Source organism: Lonchura striata, chromosome 1A (assembly GCF_050655825.1).
Source record: "Lonchura striata isolate lonStrDom1 chromosome 1A, ASM5065582v1, whole genome shotgun sequence".
NCBI classification, from domain to species: domain Eukaryota; kingdom Metazoa; phylum Chordata; class Aves; order Passeriformes; family Estrildidae; genus Lonchura; species Lonchura striata.
Window position 1 is genome coordinate 46,576,510 of NC_140741.1, and position 25,520 is coordinate 46,602,029.

At 42.3% G+C, this 25,520-nt stretch overlaps 1 protein-coding gene across 1 annotated transcript in view; it reads left to right on the forward strand.

Moving 5' to 3' along the window:
- The first annotated feature begins 3,694 nt into the window (after positions 1-3,694).
- The window catches only part of HMGA2 (high mobility group AT-hook 2), a 149,167-nt gene continuing 127,341 nt past the window's right edge, over positions 3,695-25,520 (forward strand). The window contains exons 1-3 of the mRNA XM_085569746.1: positions 3,695-3,699; positions 5,421-5,874; positions 6,443-6,841. Of these exons, the coding sequence (XP_085425872.1) occupies positions 3,695-3,699; positions 5,421-5,874; positions 6,443-6,841 (858 nt within the window). The remainder of the gene's footprint in view (positions 3,700-5,420; positions 5,875-6,442; positions 6,842-25,520) is intronic.

Here is a 25,520-nt window from a genome sequence, read left to right on the forward strand (position 1 = left end):
GATGGTTGAACTACATGATCTTGAAGGTCTCTTCCAATTTTGATTCTGTGATCTATACTTTTGGAGACAAAATAATAAATACATTACATTCTTTTGGTATTCCACCTCCCAGTGGGATTTGGAAACCATTTACAAATGTTAATCATTTCACAGCTACTGTCAGGTAAAGTATAAATTAGTCCATTTGACACATGAAGAAACCAAAGGACAAAGAGAAACTAATAGAATAAAGTGATACAAGTTTCAGTATCAGTAATTCTCTGACTTCTTTCTTTCAAACATCACCTCTTTCTTTAGGTACAGGTACAGGTCTAGTTTCTTTGCCATTGCAGCAGCAGAAAATAAAGACAAATTAATTTGATTTTTACTGTGATTTAGAAAGGCACTGCAATAAATATGTACTATATTGCCTTTGAGACAGCTGTACTCAAGGCTTTTGTCTTTGCAGTGATTGATTTGCCATAATAAAAATAGATATATTGCCATCCTGGAACACTTGAACTTTAGTCATGAAGATGGACAGAGTCATGTATGACAAAGAGTAATGTGACAAAGTTGCACAGGTTGCAAAGTGTTTAAGCAGTATCTGACCTGGGAGGGAAGGAAATACCTTTCCACTTAGCACTGTTAGTCAGTACTGAATTACTTAAGAAAAATAAATTCATTAAGAATTAAGAAAAAATCAAACTCAACACAACCTTTCCACCCCAGGTGATTTCTTTAAAGCCATTAGGATGCATTTATCTTGCTTTTTCATGTTTTTTTCCTTGCTCCCTTATCTCTACGTGTAAGTAGAAGATCATTAAACTTCTGGAGCTTCAGAAAAAAATCACAAGTAATGGAAAATACTAAACATTAGTTTCACTTTTGATGGGCTTGCATCCCCAGATGCTGCATAAATAATTTCATTTCTGTCAAGTTTGTTACCTCACTTTAAACTTTTGTGACACCACTTCTGCTCATAACTTTTAGTTTCTGACCTGCTGCTGGAGATACTGAATCTGAGTTTCAATTTGGAGAAACTGATTTATTTCAGACACTGTGCACAGAGCTGCTAACCCCCTGTCTCTCCAACAACCGAAAACATCAAGAGTCAGACTCCAATAAACTTGTGAGATGGAAAATTTTAAGTGTGGTCATTTAGACCCTTTTTTTGGGCCCACCTTTCTGTTTTAACACCTCCTACTTTCTGCTGGATGCATGCATGATAATGACAGCCCTACCCTGCTCGTTCATAGTGAGCAAAGTAATGGTGACCTCCTCTGGAAAAGACTGGAAACTTTTCCAGAAGAGGTCATCAGACTTTTTCCAACTGGAAAAGCTGTTGCAAAAAATAAATACAACACAGACATTATGTGCTATCTGACACTGTTGAGAAGTCACCTATACGTTCTTTGTGATTGATGCCAGTCTGGCCCAGTCCACATCTTCCTCTTTCTCCAGCTGAGTCCACAGCAATTCCCTTCACATGGAAGCTATGTCCAGTCCCCTGCTCCCAGAAAATGCTGGGGAGGGGCTGGGGAGGGAGCACAGGGGTCAGAAAGGGCTACCCCTACTCCCAGCTCCTAAATTTGAGGTGAGTTTACTTCCTACATCTTTTCAAACAGCCAGCTCTGTGTTATATGTGTAGAGACCTTTTGTCTCCAATTTTCTTGAACAGTACTGGGATCAAAACTGGACTGGTACCATTTTGTGCACGTGAAGAGAAAGTAAGCCAGACTGACAACTGGTTTTTGCAGGAGGAGGATCTGTCTCTGTAGGAGAAAGGGTTGTGCTGTTTAGAATGATACAATGGTTTGGGTTAGTCGGGACTTTAGAGATCATATATGGCAAGCCACCTGCCATGGACAGAGACATATTTCACTACACCACATTGCTCAAAGCACAATCCAACCTGGCCTTGAACAGTTCCAGGGGTGGGACATCCACAGATTCTCTGAGCAACCCATTCCAGTGCCTCACAACCCACATAGTAAAGAATTTCCTCCTAATATCTAACCTAAACCTACCCACTTTCAGATTAAAGCCATTCCCCCTTGTCTTATCACTACAGGGCCATGTGAAAAGCTCCTCTCCAGTTCTCTTGTAGTTCCCTTTAGGTACTGGAAGGCTGCTGTAAGGTTTTTTGGAGTCTTCTCTTCTCCAGGTTAAACAATGTCAACTGTCTCAGTGTATCTTCATAGGAGAGGTGCTCCAGCCTCTGAATATTTCCATGGCCCTCCTCACTCCAAAGTCTATGTCCTGATTAGGCTGGAGGCCCCAAAGCTGCATGCAGTACTCCAGGTGGGTCTTGCAAGAAGGAAGCAGAGGAGGCGAACCACCTCCTTCACCTCTACTGGCTTCTTGGTTTTTCTCCTTCCCTGAGCAGTGGCAGTGGTGCAGTGGGACAGAACATTTGAGCTAATTAGAGCCCATTTCCCTTGACTCACCAGCTGCTAATGCTGCAGCTTTCCTGAGTGGTGTGCGGTCTTCAGTTCTTCTTTATGATGCTTAAAGAAAGCCCAAAATTAGATTTTTCTTTTAACATTACAAATTCAGGCATTGTCTGGCTCAGAAATCTTCCCACCAAGGGGAAACCCAGTACAAAAGGCAAGAGAGTGAAAGACTAGCAATCGACAACCATTAGCAGAGTTGCCACAGAGTTGCCAGTTCTAATGGTTTTCTGAATAGGTTGGACGATTTCAGACTCTTTTAAGGGTTTTAAAAAGAAAATACAGGTTTTTAGAATCAGTTCCATGACTGATCATTCTTTTTCTCCCACCTGCCAGAGGTGCCCCAGCTTCATCTCCTTAATGGACCAGGTACACAGGGTTTTGCTTTCCAGCTATCCTATGCTCCTGCTCACCACTCACTACTTCACAAGAGGGAGTTAAACATTAAGAGACATAAGTTAACAAAAGTTAAAGAAACAGCAGCAGATAACATAGCTGCTCAGTAATGAATGCAGCTAGGATAAATTATGTTTGGAGGAAGGAGAGGTAGATAATTAATTTTGGAGGCTGAAGAGATGGAGGAATTTTACTCATGAAAATGAACCTCTATTTATACAAGGGAGTCTAAAATTTTGTTTTGGTTGTAGAGGATGGAAGCATTCCTGGAGATGTAGTTGAAATAATTGGAATCCATCATAATAGTGTCTAAGACTTCAACTTGCTCTGTCATTGCCATGAGTAAAGTCGGGAGTTGGAACTGTGGCTGTAGGATATAGAAACTGAGGTAGAAATTCACCCTTCTTTCCCCAAGGTTATATACAACAGCACTGCCCCAGGATTTGGGGCAAGTGGTTTTTCACTGGCAAAGCCCAGTTTGGTAATTATTTCTTATAACAGTGTTATGAAGAACTTCATTTAAGTAAGTAAGCACAATTCTGACATTATTTCAGGAACTTCATCTTGAGTTGTAGATACTAGATCTGATCACTACCTGATCCTTTTGTTACATGCAGTTAATTTTTCTGACTTGCTTCATCTATCACGTAACAGCTGTTTCTTTGTTTTGATGATTAAAGAAGTATTTGTGGAATGGAAATGACTTAAATATGGAAGCAAAGCCTATGATGTTAACTCTGTGGCCAGACCATATCAATGGAACTGTAAGTTGTTCTGAAAAGTCTCCCCTTGCTTTTCCCTAGCTACTTCACAGTTGCTCTATATGTTAACATGTTCCACACAGGGGTCAGCAGTAGTTAACCATAATGAGGTAATTACAAGGTACATTGAGTACAGATGTATGTTAAGGGACATACATTAAGGATGTAGACTAATGGTGTTGTGGTGACAGCATGTTCAAGTCTTTTGGTAATGTTCTGTACACTGAATGTCTTAATATTACTTCTTCTATTAAAGTAGGTTTTATCAGCTTTTTTTTTTTCTGATGACTGAATTTATTTCCACATGCATATTTATATCTCTGTGTGGAAACTACCGACAGATCAAAGATACCAACCTAATGACGCAAAATAGGTAATAGATGCATTTATATTTTTTTGGTCACAGATTTAAAATTACCCCATTACCATTAAATGAGAAAATATGATTCTGTTATCTTTGTGCAATTTTGAAAAACACAGCTGCAGAATTGGTGAGGAGGAAGCAAATTGCTCAACTGAAATAGCTGCATTGGCCTCACAGAAGAGGAATAATATGTGAAATGACTTGAGAATGAAGACAAAACTTGTTTTAGCTTAAGGTAGTGTGACTCCTGTCAGGAGACACTCAGCAGCAAGCTGCTCAGCATGGGCTCCAAAATTTGCATCAGCCTTGCTAAACTCTGTCTTGGGTGGTTGATCTGTGCTGAGCAAGGTCCTGCTGTGCTACATACTACTAGCAACACCTGAGCTGGGGATTTAGTACCAGTCCCCAAACTACTTTGATATAGACCTTGAACCTTTGCAGCCAAAGGCACAGAGGGCAAATTTTGAATCTTCTTTTGTAGAGAATGAGGAACCCCATTAAGGGCAAAGGATCTCAAATTTGAGCACTGAGGTGAAGTAATTGCACTCTGGGTTTTGGGATGGCTCAGTATTGATCAAAAATCTTATTTCACAAGGATGTTGGGTAATTTTACTAATATTTCCCTAACAATAAGATATTATGATAAAATATTAATGGAAAAATTTCATGAGCATGTTCTGTATTCAATGTGAGGTTTGAACAGCATGTAGTTATCAATATAGGAAGCCCTAGGCTTGAGAAGGATAGAAAAACTAATGAAGAGTTTAACAAAAAACATCTTATGTTGTGAAAGAAACTGCAGGAGGAAAAAAAATGTATGTTAGTGTTTAATTAAAAGACCACCACCAAGATGGAAGATGGATTAAGACGGCATCTTTGACTTACGTATTTTCCAAACTGTATGCTTGTATTTTAAAACTTGATTAACTTATGGCATTTCTATCTTCATTAATGTATGTATCTAATATACATTACATATGGTATATTTTTTATAATATAAATTGTATATTATGTTCTACTGAAAGTTAAAACAACTAACTTAACACATTTTGTGTGACTTGGTTACCTGTTGTGATATACAAACAGATGTACCAGTGTACACACATAACAGGGAGGTGTAGTTATGCTTATATAAATGCACACATTCAAAGTGGGACTGTTATTTACTTTGCTAATGTAATTAATAGCATAAGAATACTTGTTTTATAACACTTAGAGACATTATCAAATTAAACCTTCTTAACATTCCATATGTTGAAACAGTCAACCAAAAAACGAACTCAAAAGGCAACAGGTGATTCTTCACCACGTAAGGACAGGACTTTTGCAACAGAAAGGAATAGAAATAGTTTGTTTTTAAATGGCAGCTTTTTCCTCAAGGCAACACCAAACGCTCCAAAGGCTTGGGTGGCAACGCAGGGGACAGCGAAGGGACCCCGCTTCTTGACAAAGTGTCCGGCGGTGCAGCTCTAGTTGCCCAGGGAAGCACCTGGAACCAGCGACCGAAGCGTCTGCAGGACGGGAGCGCTCCGAAAAACCACTACGCACCAGCTTCCCGCACTACCACGGCATCGCAGGGATTTGTTTACTTCCCCAACACCCCACCCCGCTTCCGCTCGCGGAACACCTCAGGCGCTGCCGGGCTCCTGGTGCCGGCTCCTCCTTCGGTCAGACGCGCTCAGCGCCGGGTGGTCCTGCGGGGGAGCGGGGCGGCAGCGGTCCGCACGGCTCGGGCAGCCCCCACCGCTTCCCCGGCAGCCCCCACCGCTTCCCCGGCAGCCCCCACCGCTTCCCCGGCACCCCCACCGCTTCCCCGGCAGCCCCCACCGCTTCCCCGGCAGCCCCCGGGCGGGGGGCGCTGAGTCAGCGCTCCCGGTGTCAGCCGGGCGCGGCCGGAGGAGGGGGCGCGGCGGCCGCCCACGTGGGGCAAGGGGCCTCAGTCACCGTCCGCGGGGCCGGGCGGCTCCCGAGCCAGCTCCACGCCCCAGCCAGGGACCGCTGGTAACGGGGGGGACCTCGCCATATCACCTGGGCTTGGGCCCGGTCCTCCCCCTCGGCGGGTTTGTGTGCGACACCGCGACCGCTCAGCCCCGCCACCTCTTCAACCCCGTCCCATCACCCGAGCAGGCGGAATTCGCCGGCCGGGGGTGAAGAGAGGGGTGGAGGAAGGGTGGGTGAGCCCTTCGTGGCTGTGCAGCAGCGGGAGGCCATCGATCTTGTTTAGGAGCTGGTGCGCAGCTAACACTTCCTGCGGTAATTTGTGACCGTGGCTATTGATTGTCCGCGTCCCGTGCGCCCGCCGCCCCGACGCCGCGCAGTCTGGGGAGGAGGGGCCCGGCCGGGCGGCAGGGGGAGGAGATCCCCCGCCGCAGCCGCCTTCTTTGGGGGTCCCTGCGGCCTGCCGCCGCTTCCCTTTCTCCTTTTTTTTATGAATGGACTGGATGCCCGGTGACACATTAACCGCGTTTTTTCTTCTTGGAAAAAGCTAGCCGGCGTGCCATGGGTTCAAACCGAGTTTAAGCAACAGTTCTCTCCACTCCTGGCGGGCCAGGGAGGGAAGAGAAGTCGGTGTCCCCGGTCCCCGTCCCCCCCGCGCGGGTCGGGCAGGGCTGGCAGGTCCTGAGACGGGGGCAGAGGGGACGGTGAGCGCTCCCCTGGGGCTGGCCGGGGTGGGCGAGGCGGTGGGTCTCGCTGGCCAGGAGGCTCCAGTCCCGCCGGGTGGCGGGCAGAGGGGAAAACCGCCAGAAGGGCCCGGGGGCCAGCTGGAGGAGCTTCGGGGCTGGGGGCTCCCACAGGGCGCCCGGGGAGGGGCATCTCCGAGGGCTGTGGCAAGGCAAGGTCTAGAACCTCCGGCCCTGGGCTGGACGGAGCCGACTCCGCTCGCCTCGGTAAGGCATTTAACATCTTTGCTTTGGCCTTTATAATTGTCTCGGCGCCCCCCGCCCTCATTCCCCTCCCTGTTTATAGAGTGTGCCAGCGGTAGTCGCTCTCTCGCTCACACAGACACATAGACACACGCGTTTACCAGACACAAAGGTAAAGGTTTGCCGCACTCTCCAGGGCACCTTTGGCTGCAGCCCTATCGCCAGCGCCGCTGGCACGCTGCCGGGCGGTGTGACCCCGCCGGGATCGGTTCTCGGTGCCTGCCTGCCTGCGCCGAGCCCCCAACACCGCAGCAACCCGAGGAGGAGGCTCTTGCTTTGCCTCTCAAACCTTTGCTACTTATCCATATTTTTTAATTTATCTACGCTTTAAATGCGCCTCCGCCACACACAACTCCCAATACTCAGCATCGATTATTTTTGTTTCCTTTCGCTTCGTTCTTAAACAACGGGATTTAATTTTGTAATCTGCCCCCGGCTTTCCTAAGTGAAGCGGGGCGGGGGCTGCATGTTTTTCTGAATGGTGGCAAGGAGGAGCATAAGGGACAGCGGTGATCTCTTGCTGCTGTCGAGCTGGCTGCCCCGATCGTGGGAAAGTGGCTGCACGTAAAGCAGCAGATTCTTTGTCCCTGTTGTTCTTCTGTAATCGATCTCACTTCAAGTCGAGGGGTGGAAAACTTCAAAGGCAGATCAGGCTGTTGGAGGTCGGGGCAAGAGCACAATCAGCTCGTAATGCACCCACTTTGCCTCCTCCCCCTCTTACTCCTCCTCCTGCAGGAGCCGGGGGGTTGGATGGGGTGGGGGTGAGGGAAAGAGTCCTCCAATTTGTGAAGTACGTCCAATCAATAAATAAAATGCAGACTTTGTGGAGGGAGTGAGAGGGAGCGAGGGAAGGAAAAGAGCTGTGAGCGTTAGTACACCCAAGTCAAATATACAGGATCTTTGCACTTTCTCTGCTTATCCTGTCTTGTCTAATTAGCTGTGTTCTAGTTATAAATGGAATAGCTTCCAGCTGCTTTTTTTGTTTGTTTGTTTGGTTGGTTGGGTTTTTTTTTTTTTTTTGGTCCCTCTCTAGGCCAATTTTAGAACTGTACGGTTTGCTGCGTAAGTTGCTATAGAAGAAGAAAAATATCTGCTTCGTGCCAGCTGAGGGTTGTAGTACAACGCAATCTACTAATCTACTACCGCACGCAGTTTTACCAGCGGAGGGAGGGAGGAGCCCGGCTGGTGCCAAGACAAAAACGCGTTGCGGACATCTGCCATTCAGAGCCAGCTGCGGCTGCGACTCCGGTCTGATCTGCCAACATGTGTAAAGGACATCTAGGAAGGGATATCCGAAGTCACGGAAATACGCCCTTGCACTGAAGTGCGTTACTTTAGAATACCCTTTTGATAGACTGGAGTAAAAAAACTTGCCTAGGGTGGTTTATGAAATTTCTTTAAAAAAATATTTGGACTAGAATTTGGAATAGAATGGAATAGAATTCACACAATCAAATCTAGATCCACCCCCAAACACCTCCCTTTCACAATACCTTTTACTTTTGAGTACTGTGAGAAAGTTGAATTTAGCCTTTTGAGATCAATGATTTTGTTACTGTATATTGCTTTCTGATATGCCTTGTATAAGCATTTAAATACACTTTGATTGGATCATATTATTTTTCTCTCCTAGCTAACTGAAAAATTGGAAGTTACAGAATTTGATGGGTAAATTGCAATAGAGTTTAGATTCTTCCTGTAGCTCTGATTTGTGCCCATGTAGCAGTAGAAAAGTACATAAAGAAACTGCTAGTCAGGACTCTCTTAGAGCCTATTTTGGAATTGCCTTGCCATAAAAAAAACCCCTTGGTAACACATAGCAGTAGCTGAAGCAAGCTATTTTAAATACTGGGTTGTGCCAGCAACAGGAATTTCAGGTAATCCTGGGGCTGCTGTAACTTGTGACAAAAACTTGATTAGCCTCAGACAGAGAAGTGAAAACTGCAACTCAGTTTGGCACCTTCAGTAAGTTAGGTTTCAGCTCACATATGTTAAGGACAGGGGTTTAGTCATTCTCTGAGTTTTTGAGTAAGTAATAGTTTGGGGGTTTTTAATAAGTAATATTATTTTAGCATCCTCCACAAATATCCTTCAAATATCTTTCCACTCATGGTCAGCTTCAAGTATTGCAGTAGTAAAACAGCGACATATTACGTGTGGCCACACAGTGCAGGTGAAGCTTATGGCAACACCCTGTGCTTGTACAGGGACATTTTAAAGACCATTTCCACTCAGTTGATTGCAGCCTTTCAGTTATTCACCCTTTACATCATATTCTTCTGTTGGGTTTCTTTCCAAGAATTAATGTTTCAGGCACTGTTTCAGAAAAAAAATACACAGCTCTGTTTACATACAAAGAAAATTTGAAAACTGTGAAAGCACGTACTTTACATTGTAACCATATCCTGAACAGGGTTGGCTTTTCAGTGTTGTACGGTAGAGAGTTAAAAGTAGGAAGGAAGGAATCTCATTCAATTAGAAACAAGCTTTTTTTGGGGAAATAGTTGTGCTTGGTGTGATCATTGAGGCTGGATTTTTATCAAATGAATGGGTTATTTAAAAAAAAAAATTCCTTACATCCAATTAACCCAGCCCATGCAGGCTAAGAGAACTATCGTTGCATTGTACATTTGCACATGGAATAGGAATCATATTATCGGAATAGGGCTACCATACATCTGATTTTTTTTCCCTTTGGATGACAGCTCTCCTTCCCCTCACTCGCCCTCTGGGTCCCATCTGGATAGCCTTTTTATAATTGCAGTCTGTGTTTTAAAATCTCTGCCAGAGTGGGAACTGGGGCTTTTTGTTTTGTTTTCTCTCTCCCTCTTTTTTTCTTCTTTCTGCTTTGTTTTGCTACAGGGAGGACTAGGCAAGGGCTTGGCCCTGTGTAGTATCTAATGAGATTGGTAACAGGGGACAGGCAAGCAAAGCAATAGCAGCAACATGGAGGTACTAAGTGGAACAGCTTGATGCTATTCAAAACCTCAGAAAGGAGTTTGGAGGTTCCTACTTAGGAGAAAAGATGCCCTAGGTTCAGAGAAAAAGGAGAATAATGCTAGTACTTGAAGGGGTTTTGGGTACCAAGGAAGTTTGGAGTAGTATTCCACTGGTCTGGGAAGTGTTTGGGGAAAAGTACAAGAGGTTGGGGTTTGACAACCCTTTCAAACTTGCAGTTTGAGGATCTCCCTGGGAACTTCTAACAAGGACTTTGGCTTGTGTTAGGGAACACATTCAGGGCTATTGAACATCATCTCCCACCATGAAAGCAGTAGTGGTGGGTGTATAATATAAAACTTCTACAAATATGCTGCAGAAATATGTCACAACCCCTACCAGTACTGTGATACTTACTAAACCTGCTAGACATAGTCAGTAAGGTTTGAAGGGCTGTAAATGGGAATTACACTCCGCTTCTAGCTCTCCTTCTGCCTCCTTCCATTCCTTCTTTTTTACACTCTTGCTTACCAGTCAGTCTTTCTGGAAGAATAGGACTCATTCCTTGGAAACTCCTATGACAAAGGCTGAAAGACAAGGTATGCTAAAGGTGCTCAGAATGAATATTGGCACACCTTATACCTCTGTCTACATGCCTAGCATTCCTGCTCTGGCACTTTGCATAGTGTGGCATAACTTGAGTATAATGGATAGTGCAAGATTCCAATAAGATCATCCATGTTTTCCAGCTAATAATTTCAAAGTTTTTTCAGTATTTTTGGATACGTGATGAATCATAATTCTGGAAACACCTGTCCTTTATCTATTTATCAAGATACACATAAGTCTGAGGATGAAGTTCCATCAGCATAGGGATTCCCCCCACCTTTTACATGTTGCTGTTGAGTTTGGACATATTCTGTCCCAATGCATCCTTACCACACTGTTTTTACAGAGGAATTGGTATTTCCATTTTGCAGATGTGATACCAAGGTGAAGAGAAACACTTGAGTAAAGCTTGATGAACGTGTGCATTTTGAAATGAAATCTCAGCATCCCCCAACTCTAAAATTCCTTCCTACTTCCCTCTCCTCTCTACATTGAATGCAGATTTGCCATGAGAGCTGAGGTGAATCCAGACTTCCCCAGGTCTCCTTCAGTTTGCTAAATATGAGCTCTGCTTCACACTAAGCAATACCACCCATTCTGTTTCCCTCCTTTTTTTTTTTAATCTCTCCCTTTAGCACTTTTCTACTCCTTTCACTCTTCATATTCCATTTTCTTTCACTTTTCAACTTCAACGTAAAATGCTCTGTTTAAAAATGTAGGGGCCAGATCCTCAGAGCCAGAGAAACCACACATGGTGCAGGCCCAGGGTATAGGGAGGGGGAAAGTGGCTCTAAGCCATTTTTCATCTCCCTGGATTCTAGGTTGAATTGATGCCAAAGTGGCCCCTGGCATAACTGAGAGCAGGAATGCTCTAAATTACACTAGTTAGAACAGTTCCCAAGGGCCTATCCTATGCCACTTGCTCCTTTCCGCCTTGGCCACCTATGAAGGCCTCCTACACTGCCTTATTTTGTGCAGGGATTTCCTACATCAGGGAATGCCCAGCTGCCCTGTTATGGTACAAAGGTGATAGAGAATCATTCCCTAAGAATTTCCAGAATAAATAAAGCAATTCTGTTAAAGAAAATTACAGAAATAACATAGCATTAGAATTTGTCATCTTAATGACTTTGCTTGAACATCACATTTTTCCTTCCTACCTTCAGTGTGCATTTGACAGGGAAAGGACTTGTTTTGAATTAGTCTGTAAAGTCTTTAAGGAGGGGGCTTTTTAGGTTGAGTAAAGAATGCTCTGGAGAACAATACTGAAAATGTTTTATACCATTAGAAAAATCAGCACCTTTTTTATTTTATGTAAGAATATTGTGTGTTGTTCTAGTCATGCAATTTCCAGAAGGAAATGCCTGTTATGGAGATGTGATAATGGGAAGACTGAAGTGAGACTGGAATGATTGAAACATATCCATCAGAAGACAAATAAGAGGGGTTATAATAAAAAAAAAACCCAAACAATTGTAAATATAATCTCATATTAGTCTGGTAGTCCACTTTTTCAAGGCATATTTTCAATAAAAGATGACAAACTGAAAATCCACCCTTGAAAATATTTCTTACTCAAGGAGGATCAGACTGTGACACTTGAGACTTCTCTAAATTTTTGAAGTGAAGAATCAAGCAAAACATTCAGTGATATAAACACAGCAACAAAAGCATCACTTGTTATAGTTAATGGCTTACAATATGAATACATTGACTAGAGAATATAACCTAATACTTCATACTTCATTATGACTTATAAGACAGATTTTTTAGGGGTTAGGGTACAATTTCATGAGGGCAGACTATCCCACAGCTACCTAGAAAGGATTTGTAGCAGCCAAGTGACAGAACCAGTTGATACAACTTCCTGGGCTAGGCACATCTCAAGTGTGGTTCTGTACTGCTGTGTATAAGCAAAAAGAGGGAGCTGTGGGGAGATCCAAATCCTTCTTTGGGCCCACTGAGTACCCTCACATTATAAACAACTGTAAAGTTGCTCCCAACAAATATAGTCAGAAATCAATACTGAGACACAGTGGAATGTCACTTGAAAAAAAGGAAGACAGTGTTAGACCTGAATAGAATATCTGTGTGGGAGAGTTTTTGAAGGGACTAAAGGGCTGCAATAACTTCTGAATTTCAATTACCAACCAACAATATCTTGCCTTCCTCTTGGAAGCACTGTTCTTCAATTTTTATGATTGTACGTTTTCAAAAGGATTGTTGTGTGGTCTGAATTTGGCAATTTCATCATAAAGTTTATTAATGTGCTCTTGTCCAAAGCAACTGGAATTTGAGCAAAAAGGTTTGAATTGGCTTTGGAAGGACTAATGTATATTCTGAGCTGCCTCAGCGACAGCCAGCAGGATTCTGTCTGTTACTTGTGCTATTACATGTGTCTTCCACCTCTGTTTTGAACACTGGGTACCAAAGCTGGGTCTCTGGTCATATTCTGTGAATATTTCATTTCCTGGTGAATCGGGAAGTCATACAGCCTCCTCACATGGAAAGAGCACTCAGAAAGTTGAGGAATAAAGGTAGTGAAATTTTCATCCATGTTTTCATGGGAGTAGTTTTTTTGGGAAATGGATTTATGGGTGGAGATGTGATTTTTGATTTCCCTTTGCTTTCTTACCTTGTCTAAGCATTGTGAAGATTTACAGAGTAGGAAATTCCTCTCGGATGTTAGAACTGTTAGTAAGAAAGACTGTCTTTCTGCCTTTCTGTGCAGTACTGCTTTAATGAAAGAGTGTTTCCTGGAAGTCCTAGGAACAGATAGAGAAATAGCACATGTGAAAGAATATCTGTGCACTGAAATTACCATGCCAGATACCTACTTCTGAGCAAGGAGAGAAAGACTTGTCTGACTGAAGGGATCCTCTCCTATACTTCTTTGCTCAGAACAAATTGTTCAAATCAATTGAAAAGAAAATACTTCTTTTTTTTTCTTGTCAAGTACAGGAGATCTCACTCTGAGTTCTTGAGCTTCCAGCACTGTTGTTTGTTGACAACTGCAGAATTGCAATTTTTGGGCCAGCCTCCTAAAGGGTGTGCTTTGACAGACCAATGTCCTTTGAAGAAATTAGAGGTAGATCCCAGCCATGTAACAATTTTTTCCTTGTTTTCAATTCACAGGAGTGGTCTTGTGACCTCAGGCTTTATTGCAGTGCATTTTGCTTCACATTGTCAACTTTGAGAAATCAGAAAGATGCTTCCTTGCCTAGTGGGTTGATTTTCTAGCTATCGAGTTACAGACAGCACCAGCCAGCCAGTATACCATCTTCTGGCGGGTCAGTTAAGTGCTCAGTTTTAATTCAGAGAGGTTTTATGGACCTGACAAGCTACTTAGAACATGCACATGCTGAAAGTTTAGCAAAATCATGCCTGATAAACCTGAGTCAGTACAATTAGAGCAAAATCTTGTGGACTGTCTGTAGCACAATCCAGAAAGAACTTAGATATAACTTAAAGTACAGGTTCAGAAAAATGGTGTAAGTTCTAACTTTCTTGAGAAAAACTCATTTAGAAGGGAACACATGAAGTGATCAGAACTAGCATTTACTAAATTGAGGCTGATGATAGCTCTGACCTGGATTCTTCTTTGGATGTCTAGTTCAGCTATAGGTATGCAGACAAGGACTATAAAGAAGAGTAGAACATAAAACCAGTAAACCACCCACATTTATTGCATATCTTAGAAGATGGAATAGCATTGAATAAATAGTCTTTATCTTACAAATTCAAATTCACAAAATAAAATAAAACAAAACACTGTGTTCTAAAATAGAAATTAGTCATATATATTGGAGAAGGAAACATTCATTCAGCAGGAAACTCCAATGTTTTGATGTGTGTTTACAGCCAGAGCAAGAATGAGATATTAAAGCTTTTATTGAGTAGAATTTTCCCTTAAAGCTGTTATTGACAATATCAGAATACTTAATTTTTTAATTGACTCCAGACACAATCACATGATTATTAAGTCTAAAAGTAATGAGATTTTTAGATTGTGTCCAAGGAAGAAATAACTTTATTCATTTGACTCTTATGACTTTGAGCAGTCCAACTGGACTGAATGATGGCAGTGGAAATACTCATGGGAGGAGAAAGAGTTGTGATCAGAACCACACAGAGGTGTCACCATTTGCAAGGACTTTGCCCACGTCTCACACTGAAGTATTGCAGATAAGAACTTGAATGCAGTGATAGCTGTATGTGAAAGCTTGAGCAGTATCTGCATACAGTCCTTGACTCTTGCTGGTGTGGTTGTCCTTTGCCTTTATATGCACCAAATTCATCCACAACATTTTTTAGATATAAAAGTATTACATGTATTTAGTAGTCAACTTGAAAATATTAAATTTATCAGTTATTATTACATAAATGTTTTTTGAAGAGGCTAATCACCATTATGGACTGGTTTTATAAAACACAAACCAGCTAGTTTTCTGCTACAAAACAGCTCCCAAACTACAACTGGCTTCCAACTTTTAAAATGGCCTAACAAATGTTCTTGAAATGTTCTGAGAGTAATTTGTACTTGGAAGTCTGGTGTAAAAATCATATACATCTGACAGGCAGTTAAACCTCCTCCACCCAGTGGGATGGGAGAAAATCCTGTTTTAATGGAATTGATCAGAAGTATCCTATAGCACTGCTCTATTCAGTTTTCATACAGTTGTGCTTTGCTTCCTTGTTCCTCGTTCTTCTGAACTCTAGTGCAGAGACTGCTTCCAGACATTTATCCTCACACTCACTTAGTCTCAAGGGAAATTATGCTTGTGGTTGGTCCACATATTTCTCATTTAATTCTAATTTTCTAACCCTGCACTATCTTAATCTTCATTGCATCATCCTCAGAAAATTATTGTCCCTCATTCTGTCAATGCATTTATCAGCCTTGATATTCTTTCTAGTCTGTGGGAACTACAATTCCTCCCATAGTGATGTTGCTTCAGATACACAAGCAGTCTGTATTCCACCCTCATTCAGATTCTGTCCAGATGCATCCACCCTAATCTTTTGCTTATCTAATGCCGGTCCTTTGGGCAAAGCCTGAAATGAGACTGAAAAGAACTCAATGACTGGAAAGGTGCCAGCATGCCTTCCATTCTGTAGTAATTTATCACAGATTTTAGAAATGAAATTTTCCAGCATATAATTACAGAGATGGACAGTGTCCATTTATTAGAAGTCCCATGCTCTGGTCTATCACTTACAGGTGTTGCTGGCTAATGCTATTAAAACATGCACCTGTTATTGCCATTTTTCATGCTATGCCTTTTCACTAGTAATTCCAGTCCCCTTCTCAGGCCCTTGTGAAATGATATTCAAACAAAGCCACAAGTGGTACAGTTTAACTTCGCTCCACAGCCTGTGTACAGCTGAATGCTCATGTAGGTTTATTTTCTCTTCTCATTACAGCAACTCTCCTTTTAGCAACTTTAGAGGGTTGCCTGTTCTTGCTCACTGCTAATCAAATAAAGATTGTGCTTTCAAAAGAAATGAGCAGAATATAAGAGTCACCATATTCAGGTGTCTCCCAGTTTTCTGATGGCTTTGAGGGAGTGGCCGTGAAAAACTGAAAGGCCAGAGTTGGAAGGTGGAAGATGCAGAAAGGGTAAAAAAAATGGTATTTGAAAAAACTGTTGATTGTGGCTTTTTCTATTATTACATGTGTCGGCACTGAAAAGAGTGTAATTCCTGACAATATGGCTATTTTCAAAAAAATTCACAAACTGATCAACATCAGTTTTTCCTATAGTAAACAACTAAAAGAGCTATTGCTGAGCATTGAATAACCAGGGATCTCAGAACCTGAGTCCACTTAGTGGGATTGTTACCCTGCCGTTTCCTTCTGAGACCCCAAAAAGTGAGATACAATCCTGAACAGATTAATAGATTATGGCTTTACCAACTCACAATTTTTTTCTCCCCTCAGTTTTAAAGGATGGTTAGGGCTCTCCATTAGAGCAAATTTTTAAAGCATAGTCATAGAGAAATACAGATGGTAGTTAGCAGATACTAATCTAAAAATAGAGCACAGTTGTAATGATAATAACTCATTATCCATGAAAATATAGTTTAGCAATTTTCAATTAAACATAAAGAAATTTGAAAAGAGAAGACTAACATAATATATTCTATAAGAAGAAAGGACTATACAAAGTAATTTTTTTCTTTCTAGTCCTTGGCTGTGAACTGCAGGCTGTTCAGTGCCACAGGATACTACCAGACACTTTGGTATAATCCATGACAAAAATCTTGCAAATGTGCTTGTTGTTTAAGGTTCTACTCTACCACTAAGATATGTTAACCAGTTAAAATGAAGCCACTAATTTAGATTGTTTATAAGTTTATGTTGGTGGCTTTTGTGGAACACGTTAAGTATACAGATTTCAGAGCATGATTTTTTTTTTTTTTTTTTTTGTAATTGTATGAAGGTCTCAAGTGGAAGAGTGCTTCTTAAATTATTATGATCTCACTTACTGTCTTTAAAAAGTTTGTCTGGTCTAGTCAGTCTCTTGTCACCGTGACAAAGTAGGATACACTACAGGTATGTCAATTACCAGACTGTGAAGAGAATATAAACAGAAATTAAGATTAAATAAATCTAAACCACATAGAAATATATTGCTGTCTGCCTGCTGTAATTTTTACAAAAATAGGGAGAAAGGGGAAAGAGTCTAGGTCTGTAATTTTGGTAAATCCACTAGTTTTAGAAGTCTACCAGCTGTGGCATCCACTTGAGACAGCTAGAACCACAATCAAGAAAAGAAGCAGCAAAATCAGTGAATATTTTAAATGTGAATGTGTGGCTTCTTTACCTTGACAAGATGCATTTGCAGTACTCCTCCAAATCGTCCCAATTGCTTCCTATTTTGTTAAATGTTTTTAAGATCTTCATAGGTCCTCATGTTTAGTTCAAGTTTCAAGTTCAAGTTTAGTTTAGTTTCAAGTTTCAACTGCTTCTGACTTATTTTTTGTCTTAAGAACTGAACCTTCAAGGTGCTTATCATTAAATTCTGCTGAGATCAGAGATTGATTACTCTAAGGTTCTTGCAAGACTGGGCCCTATAAGCGAACTTATTTGATTAGTTAAACTAATGCTCTAGAAGTTGCTGAATTGTCTCCCATTTTGCTTTCTGTCAATGGCCAATTTCAGTATAGGACCACTCTTTACAAATTGGTAGGTGTTGTGGCGTGGCATGCGCTCCTCTCGCCGCGGCACTCCGAGCCGTGCCAGGCTGGGCAGTGAGGGAAGAGAACGGACGGCCGCTTTCCCCTGCAAGCTCTGCAGTTCAGTTCGTGGCGCGCGGGGACAGACGAAGGCGGCACGGGACTTGGGGGGTGAACGGGATGGTTTTATTCAATGAGCCCCAAGACCCCCTCGGGGGCGGGAGCAGAGGTTTTATACAGAACTCAGGAGGACGGGTGTAGGAACAGTAACCACTAAGGGAATAGCAGGGGAGGAGTTTAGGGCAGAACTAACATCTGGAAGCTGAGGAGGGGGCTAGAATGAATGACAGGGAAGGTTCCAGGGAAAGGGGCAGGGAAAGGGAGGATTGACCACTTGGAGATGAGGGGGGGGTTAGGGGAGAGCTAGGGAAGACTGACACTGGGGAGAGGAGGAGATTGGGGGGTTGGGGGGGGGAAACAGATATTAAACAAACATTACATGAAAGAAAAACACACCACCGCATCTCCCTCTTTTCTTTTACAAAAGGAAGGAGAATTCTGTGGTTTAAGCAAATTAATACAACGTAAAATTATATGATAACTTTGTAAATTACTTAAAGGACATGAAAGACATTATTGCATTTATAGGGCAGGAAGAGTAGTAACAGCCTAAATCAGACATAAGACTGTACAAAACTTGCTGTTTTGCTGCTCTGAGTAACAATCTAAAACAATGTAAATAATTGAAACTATTGAAATAGAATGAAATAATTGACAGAAATTAAACTAAAAAAATTTAATTAGAATGATTAAAATTACAACTATCTAATTTAAATAAAATAATTAAATGGAATTATTGGAATTAAATATAATAAAAGATCAACTAAATATAACTAATAAATTTTTAAACTTCGCAGCAATGCAGCAAGCCTGAAGCGATATACTAGTTATGCGATTCCTGTAGCAATAATGGTTAAAAACACAGCCTTTAAGTCAAAAAATATTAGAAAAGACTGAATTAATTATAATTATAACAAAACAACTTAATATTGAATTAAATTGTAACATTACATATTATTAAAAAAACATAAGTTGAAAGACATCAAAAAATGATAAACTAATTGTGATTACAACATATGAAACATATAAAAACTTCATCTGGAATATATAGAATTGTCCTAAACGAAAGTCCAAATTAAGGGTACAAAGCACAGCAGGATTTGTGACTTCATCTGATTTAGAATTTGCTTCGTTACGGCGCTTGCGATGTTCAGCTTCTTAAATTCTTAAAGCAGAGTCAGCGGATAACAGCGCTTGTCTTAAAGCAGAGTCAGCGGATAGCGACGCTTGTCTTAAAGCAGAGTCAGCGGATAGCCATGTGGTTTGTTCAATTTGAATGTTTGTTTGCGAGGTGGGCATAATATCTTGAGTATTAATTAACTGGGATGGTATTTCTTTCTATAAAATATAACTCAATAAATAGATTATTCAAAAAATAATTAAAAGCAAAAAGAGGAATTCGTAGTTAAATAAAAAGGAGTATTGGGTAGGGTACATTAAGGAATAGGATAGGGGAAGCAGACAATCACTTAATTAGTGATTGCCATGATTAACAGGGGGTATCGGTAAGGGGTGGACCGGGGCGCCGCCATTTTAGGGGGAAGACAAAATGACGGATCCCCAGTCCCGGGTTTCGGCTCCATTTCCTCGGAAGAAGATCCCTCCCGACCTTCCCCCCGGAGGAAGAGCCAGAAGAAGGGTTGGGGAATATCCAACCCCGCCTCCCCACAATAGGGACTAGCCTCGTGCAGGGACGGTGCAGGGCTATTGGGAGAGAAATGGGACTGGCGGGAAGCCAGGGGCGGAAAAGAAGGGTCAAGGCGGGAAAGCGGGTCCCGAGCGGCGTGGCCAGCGCCATCTTGGGAGGGGGTGCTGGGTACACTGCACTTGGCCTGAGCAGTGTCTGGCAGGGCACTTGGGGCGGCTTGGCCACAGCAATCCCCAAGGGAGGATAGGAAAGGGTTTTAGGAAAGTCCGAGGGGATGGGGATATAGGGAGCTTCACAGAAGCAAAAAGGGGAAATTTATGGGGGGGGGGGGGCCCAATGCAGCTGGATGTCGGCGCAATGCGTGGGTGTAAAGGGTCTCTTTTAACAACTCTCCTATAGCTAACGTGTCGCCCTCTTAGCTGTTCCCTACTGGTGTCTTTTCTACCCCCTCCGTCCAGCCCAGAATGGGGAGGGGAGGATAGAGAAGACAACATTTTCGAGGAGAAGAAAAAGCGATCCAATCTAGGTCCCCACAGAAGACTAGGCGAAGAATAGCACTCAGTGCTAGCTTCCCCCAGAAAAGGAAAACCCACCCGCCTGTCAGGGACATGCAAGGCTACAGCCCCAGTCTGGGCGCAGACGGGGGTTAAAACGCAAAAAAAAAAGTGGCAGACCCAGCCGCCTGTCGGGGCGATCCCCACCTCATGTAGGCTACCTTACCTTGCAGGCTCGGACGGAGATGACTTGAATCTTCTCTTCGACTCGATGGAAAAGTCGCGCTAAAAACTGGGGATGTTCCTTCCCAGTTTTGGCCCTTCCAGAGGCCTGGGTGTTCCCGTTAAACCAAGACTCGTCCCCGAAGCCTTGGTTTCGGCCACTATCAGCCTCCGGTGGTCTCGCTGCAGATGCTGACCGAGGAACGAACCTCTTCTCGGTCAGCCCCTCTTCAGGCTCCCCCGAGCCGCTGCCAAAACCGCTCTCTGTTTCCTCGGGTAAGTCTGCCCGCCAAAAAGCTCTGCAGCCCGGCTGCCCGTGCAGCGCGGCTGCTCCAGGGCGGGTAGATGGCGAGAACAAAGAGGTCCCGGAGCCTCAATCTTTTTCGCTCGGCGCTCAGCTCCTCATAGCATCCGGCAGAGCTTTTACGGCCGTAGATTTTCCTCTTCCCTCCTTCTTCTTCTGTGAGGCGGGCGCCCCCATGAATTTGCCCGTTTTTTTTACAAGACGAAGGAGGGAACCATCCTCTTGCTACCATATGTTGTAGCGCGGTATGCGCTCCTCTCGCCGCGGCACTCCGAGCCGTGCCAGGCTGGGCGGTGAGGGAAGAGAACGGGCGGCCGCTTCCCCCTGCAAGCTCTGCAGTTCAGTTCGTGGCGCGCGGGGACAGACGAGGGCGGCACGGGACTTGGGGGGTGAACGGGATGGTTTTATTCAATGAGCCCCAAGACCCCCTCGGGGGCGGGAGCAGAGGTTTTATACAGAACTCAGGAGGACGGGTGTAGGAACAGTAACCAATGAGGGAATAGCAGGGGAGGAGTTTAGGGCAGAATTAACATCTGGAAGCTGAGGAGGGGGCTAGAATGAATGACAGGGAAGGTTCCAGGGAAAGGGGCAGGGAAAGGGAGGATTGACCACTTGGAGATGAGGGGGGGGTTAGGGGAGAGCTAGGGAAGACTGACACTGGGGAGAGGAGGAGATTGGGGGGTTGGGGGGGGGAAACAGATATTAAACAAACATTACATGAAAGAAAAACACACCACCGCAGGTAGGAGCACATTCAGAGCCTTGAAAGAAATTATCTGGTTGCCATGAACAGCAGATTCAATTTTAAAACAATGTATCTAGCCAAATAGGTGACAGACTCTCAAAAGCATTTGTCCTTTTCCAGCAATGGCTTCTCGTTCAAAAATCTCAGTCATCTGCTTTCAGTTTTATGTATATTGATGTTATTTTTTATTTAGTCAACATTTTATGGGGCCATTATTAAAAGGAGAATTCTGGGTAATTAAAACTATCATGGCTTCATGATCATTAGTGATAAAACATATTTGTTGACATAAATTTGTCTCTTTTTTTCAATACTTCAGCTACTTAGAAATGCTGATGCTTTTCTTCTGTGACATCACTGTAGTAGACTACTGCTGTAGTCTGTTAATGTTAAAAAGAGCTGGCTGAAAATGTGTCAGGGATTAACAATTAAAGTGGTCAGGTCCATCTGCAACCACACGCTCTTCTGCCTAAATATTCTGAATAATTTATGGTTATATTGGGGAAACATTTTGGACTAACCCTTTTCTTTAAAACTATGTGGATTTAACTAGTACAGTTTTGCAAAGCTCATATTGGTTAAGTGATGGGCTTGTTGACAATTCTGCAGTTTTGCTGGCAGAGCTATTCCTTAAAAGCAGATCAGAACAGAAAGTATTTTTTTCTTCTGTTGTTGCACCCATTAGATCTTTGGAGACTTGATTTTTATGTTTTATATTCTATAATCAACATATTCCTGGCAGGGAATTATCTTGATTAGATTTTTGGGACACATCTGTGATCTGTCCAAAGAACAGGATGAGCTGGCTGTCAAACTGACTCACCAACCATGCTCATTCTGGACCCTTATGTCTGCCTGTAAAGGTCACTTCATCAGAAGTACCTATGCCCTCTGAAGTCTTCAAGCACTCATATTGTCTAGTTTTTCTGTTCTTATATTCCAGTTTCTGTGTGTGGGGCTGAGCATGCTATCGCTCAGATAGCTCTATGAATGTTTTGAGCTGCAGAATAGAGAGGGCAACATCTGGCAGTGTATGATGATGCTGTGGGTGGATAATGGAACTCTCAATATTTGGTTTGAGGCCTCCTTTTTGCCTTACATCATAAGCATAAGGTATTTTCATCTTGCTCAGCAGCTAGCAAAGGTACCTGGTTGTACCATAAACCAGATAGGAAGGGTAACAATTTGGCAGTGCTGACAAAAGAAAGGTCAGAGGGAATCATTTTTGGCTGTGACCATCCCTTTCACACAAAGCTGGTAAATGTTAACAAACCATTCAGTCAGGGAAAAGCAGAAACATGCTGTAACATAGAGCATCTGACAGCTGGCCATATGCTGCGACCAGTGATTTCATGTGGCAAGTATGAATAGACCTGTTTCTGGGAACTATTTGGAATTAAATTAGAACTGACTAGTAGATTTTGTCCTTCTCAAACAGAATGTCCTTTCTTAGCCCTTGCATGTTAATGCTTGGGCTGGTCACTACCTGAGATAAGTTCCCCATTGGCTTCAGAGAAAGGGGGATGGCAAATATTGTGCAGCTGGGTGCAACTCCATTTTATGCATTTAAAGCTTATAGTTTTAAGTTCAAAGCTTGTCTCTGTTTGTTGTCCACTGTGCAGAACCTAGTGACAGTGGTTTGCCAGGTGTCATTTTCTCAGCTTTTGAAAGCACCAACATTTTCTCTCCTTTTGTTCCTCAATACAATGTCTTCTGTGGATGTAGTGGATTTAATTATTTAAGTCTTGTTCACATCCTGGTACTTCATAGATGGCTGTTCCTTAAATCTCTGACAGTAACATGATATGTATTGGGATCCTCAACAGAAAGAATATGCAGACAATATGGTCACTACTGTAACACCTCTTTATTTAAGCTACAATTGCAATTCATAAAATCATTGTAAAATAATAAAAAAATATGGTTGCAAGATAAATACCATAGATGCAGTCCCTAGAAACTACATCTCACTTTAATTGAGAGCAGATGCAATATTGCAGAAGCCCAGGGAATGTTGCAGTTTATATTCTCCCTCTATGGCTCCTGCTAGGGGAGCACAATACATTCTGACCAACATACATCCTGGAGAGTTTGCATGCAAATTTTTTCTTAAATATAAACTGAAATGAATTTAAAACATCCTTGCACTCATAAATGGTGATTAATAGCTGCTATTTTCCTGTTTCCTTTGTTCATGAAACATTGGCCATACTTTGGGTTGTGCCTTTAAGATTTCCAATTGAACAGGGCATCTGGGAACTCAAGGGAGCACTTGCTTTGCCAAAAAATTCACAAGCACAAATAGCAATGAATTGGGAAATGTATGTCTTTTATCTGGTTCATCTTCTAGTTCAAAGATTTTGTTTGGGCTAGTCTTTCATGTTACTTCTTTATCATTACTTCTGGGAAAAAAAAATAAAAAGGCATGATGTCATACAGTGCTCCCAGGACTCATATCTCTATTGAAACAGGCATTAGAGAAAAGAAATAGTAAGAACCTGGTATTTTTCAGTCCCACTTGTTTAACTGATGAGAGACTATAATATATCCTTAGCCTGAGAATACTCATGTGTTCATTTTTGGAGACAGAAACCAGGTATTAAGGAACATAGGGACAAATAGCTTAATAGTCCAGGTGCATAACTTGCACTTTTAAGTCATTCTCTCACCCATGCCCATATAAACCATTTTATTCTCCTGAAAGCCAAGTCAAATGCACAACACAATACAACCATTTTAACAGCATCAAAACTGCCTTTGTGTAGCTCTCCTTTTTGCTAGCTTTAAGGATTGCTTAAAGCAAGTGCAGTTCTCTGGGGGAACTATTAAGGTTTAGAAACCTTGGTAGTTCCTCAAAACCTAGAGGTTCCTCAAAACCTAGAGGCAAGTGTTTTGAGGTTTCTTAGAACCTCAAAACAATTGCCAACCAAATACATTCAATTCCTGCTCAGCCAGCTGATTTGAGACTGATTTTATAGTGTAACTGTTTTGAAGAAAAGTGCCCACAAGAAGATAGCATCTCCAAGCAGAACACTGCTCATTATACAGAATAATGTTAAGGATTATGCTTACAGGCTAATCCTTGTTCTGTGTATTGCACTAGCCATTTGGAGTGTGGGCCTCACTTACTTTATTTATTTAAAAAATACATTCCTTTTCCTTACAAGATTTTTATAAATCCTAGTAAATTATCTCTCTGGATGGTTCTGGGAGGCACATCACTGGCATTAATTAATTTTTATTTTCTGTAGAGAAAACAAGGCACAGCAGCTGTGCCTCTCGCCCAAGATCTCCTAGATAATCTGAAAAAGCAAAAGCAAGTGAGTCCAGATTCCACTTACTTGAAGCCTCTCTGCTTTCCCTGCTAATATTCTGTCTTGCTCTTTAATATTTCAGATTAGTGTACAGTGTGTAGGAAGAGTTCATAATGAGATAGTCTTCCATGGAATTTTTCCAGGGTTCCACCTAGACATGGCATTTTTATTTATATTTTTACAGAAGGACTCTCCCTTCCCCAGGCCTCACAAAAGTTTCTCTGATGGAGAGATGGGACAACTTGGGAGGTCTGTGTGAAGAACTACATTTTGCTGGATACACTCCTGCTGTTAGCAAATTGCTCCAATGGGAGGACTAGCCAACTAACTCAGTCAACCTACTAAAATGGATTCCCTGTTTTATAGAGATAGATCCCCTCAGTTAACTCATTTGTAGGATTGTAAAAAATGAGAGACAGAGCACCTACTACGGGGGGAGGGGGGAGGGGGTGTGTGTAAACAAAAGCTAATGGGTAAGGTTTTGTTTGGTACCAACAAAGGTTGGTGATTACCTGTTTGCTATTTGCTCTACCTCAGTTTTCATGCTTTCCCTGTCTCTCCTGATTCTGATTTTGATTCTGTAAACATAAACCAATCAAAAAATTCCACAGGGAGCAAAGAAAGATCTCCTTGCAGATTACTGCCAGTATTGTCAAAGAGAAAAAAAAAGCACATGCAAACCCCACAAAGTATTCTCAGGAGACCCTCATCAGTGTTTGCATTGTACCTGAGCTCTGTGAAATATGAATCCACTGCTCTTCACTGCTACCTGTACAAGTCAGAAACTGCCCAAGCAATTGGAAAACTTTGTCCTGAGTTACAGGCTTTGACTGGATGTTTCCTTCTGTCAACTTTGGCAGACTGTGAAAGTATATTGGCTTTTGGAACAGCAAGTTTATCACGGGAGAACTGTACTACAGAATTGTATTATTTCTTCTGCTCTCTTCGAAGACAAGTCTCCAGTTCTCTCTCGAAATTCATGAATATTCTCAGCTGGCTGATTTTGCTCCTGCTAGTTTTCTGGCAGCAGTACTGTTAAGTCAGTGAGTTTCTCACAGTGTTGGATAGCTC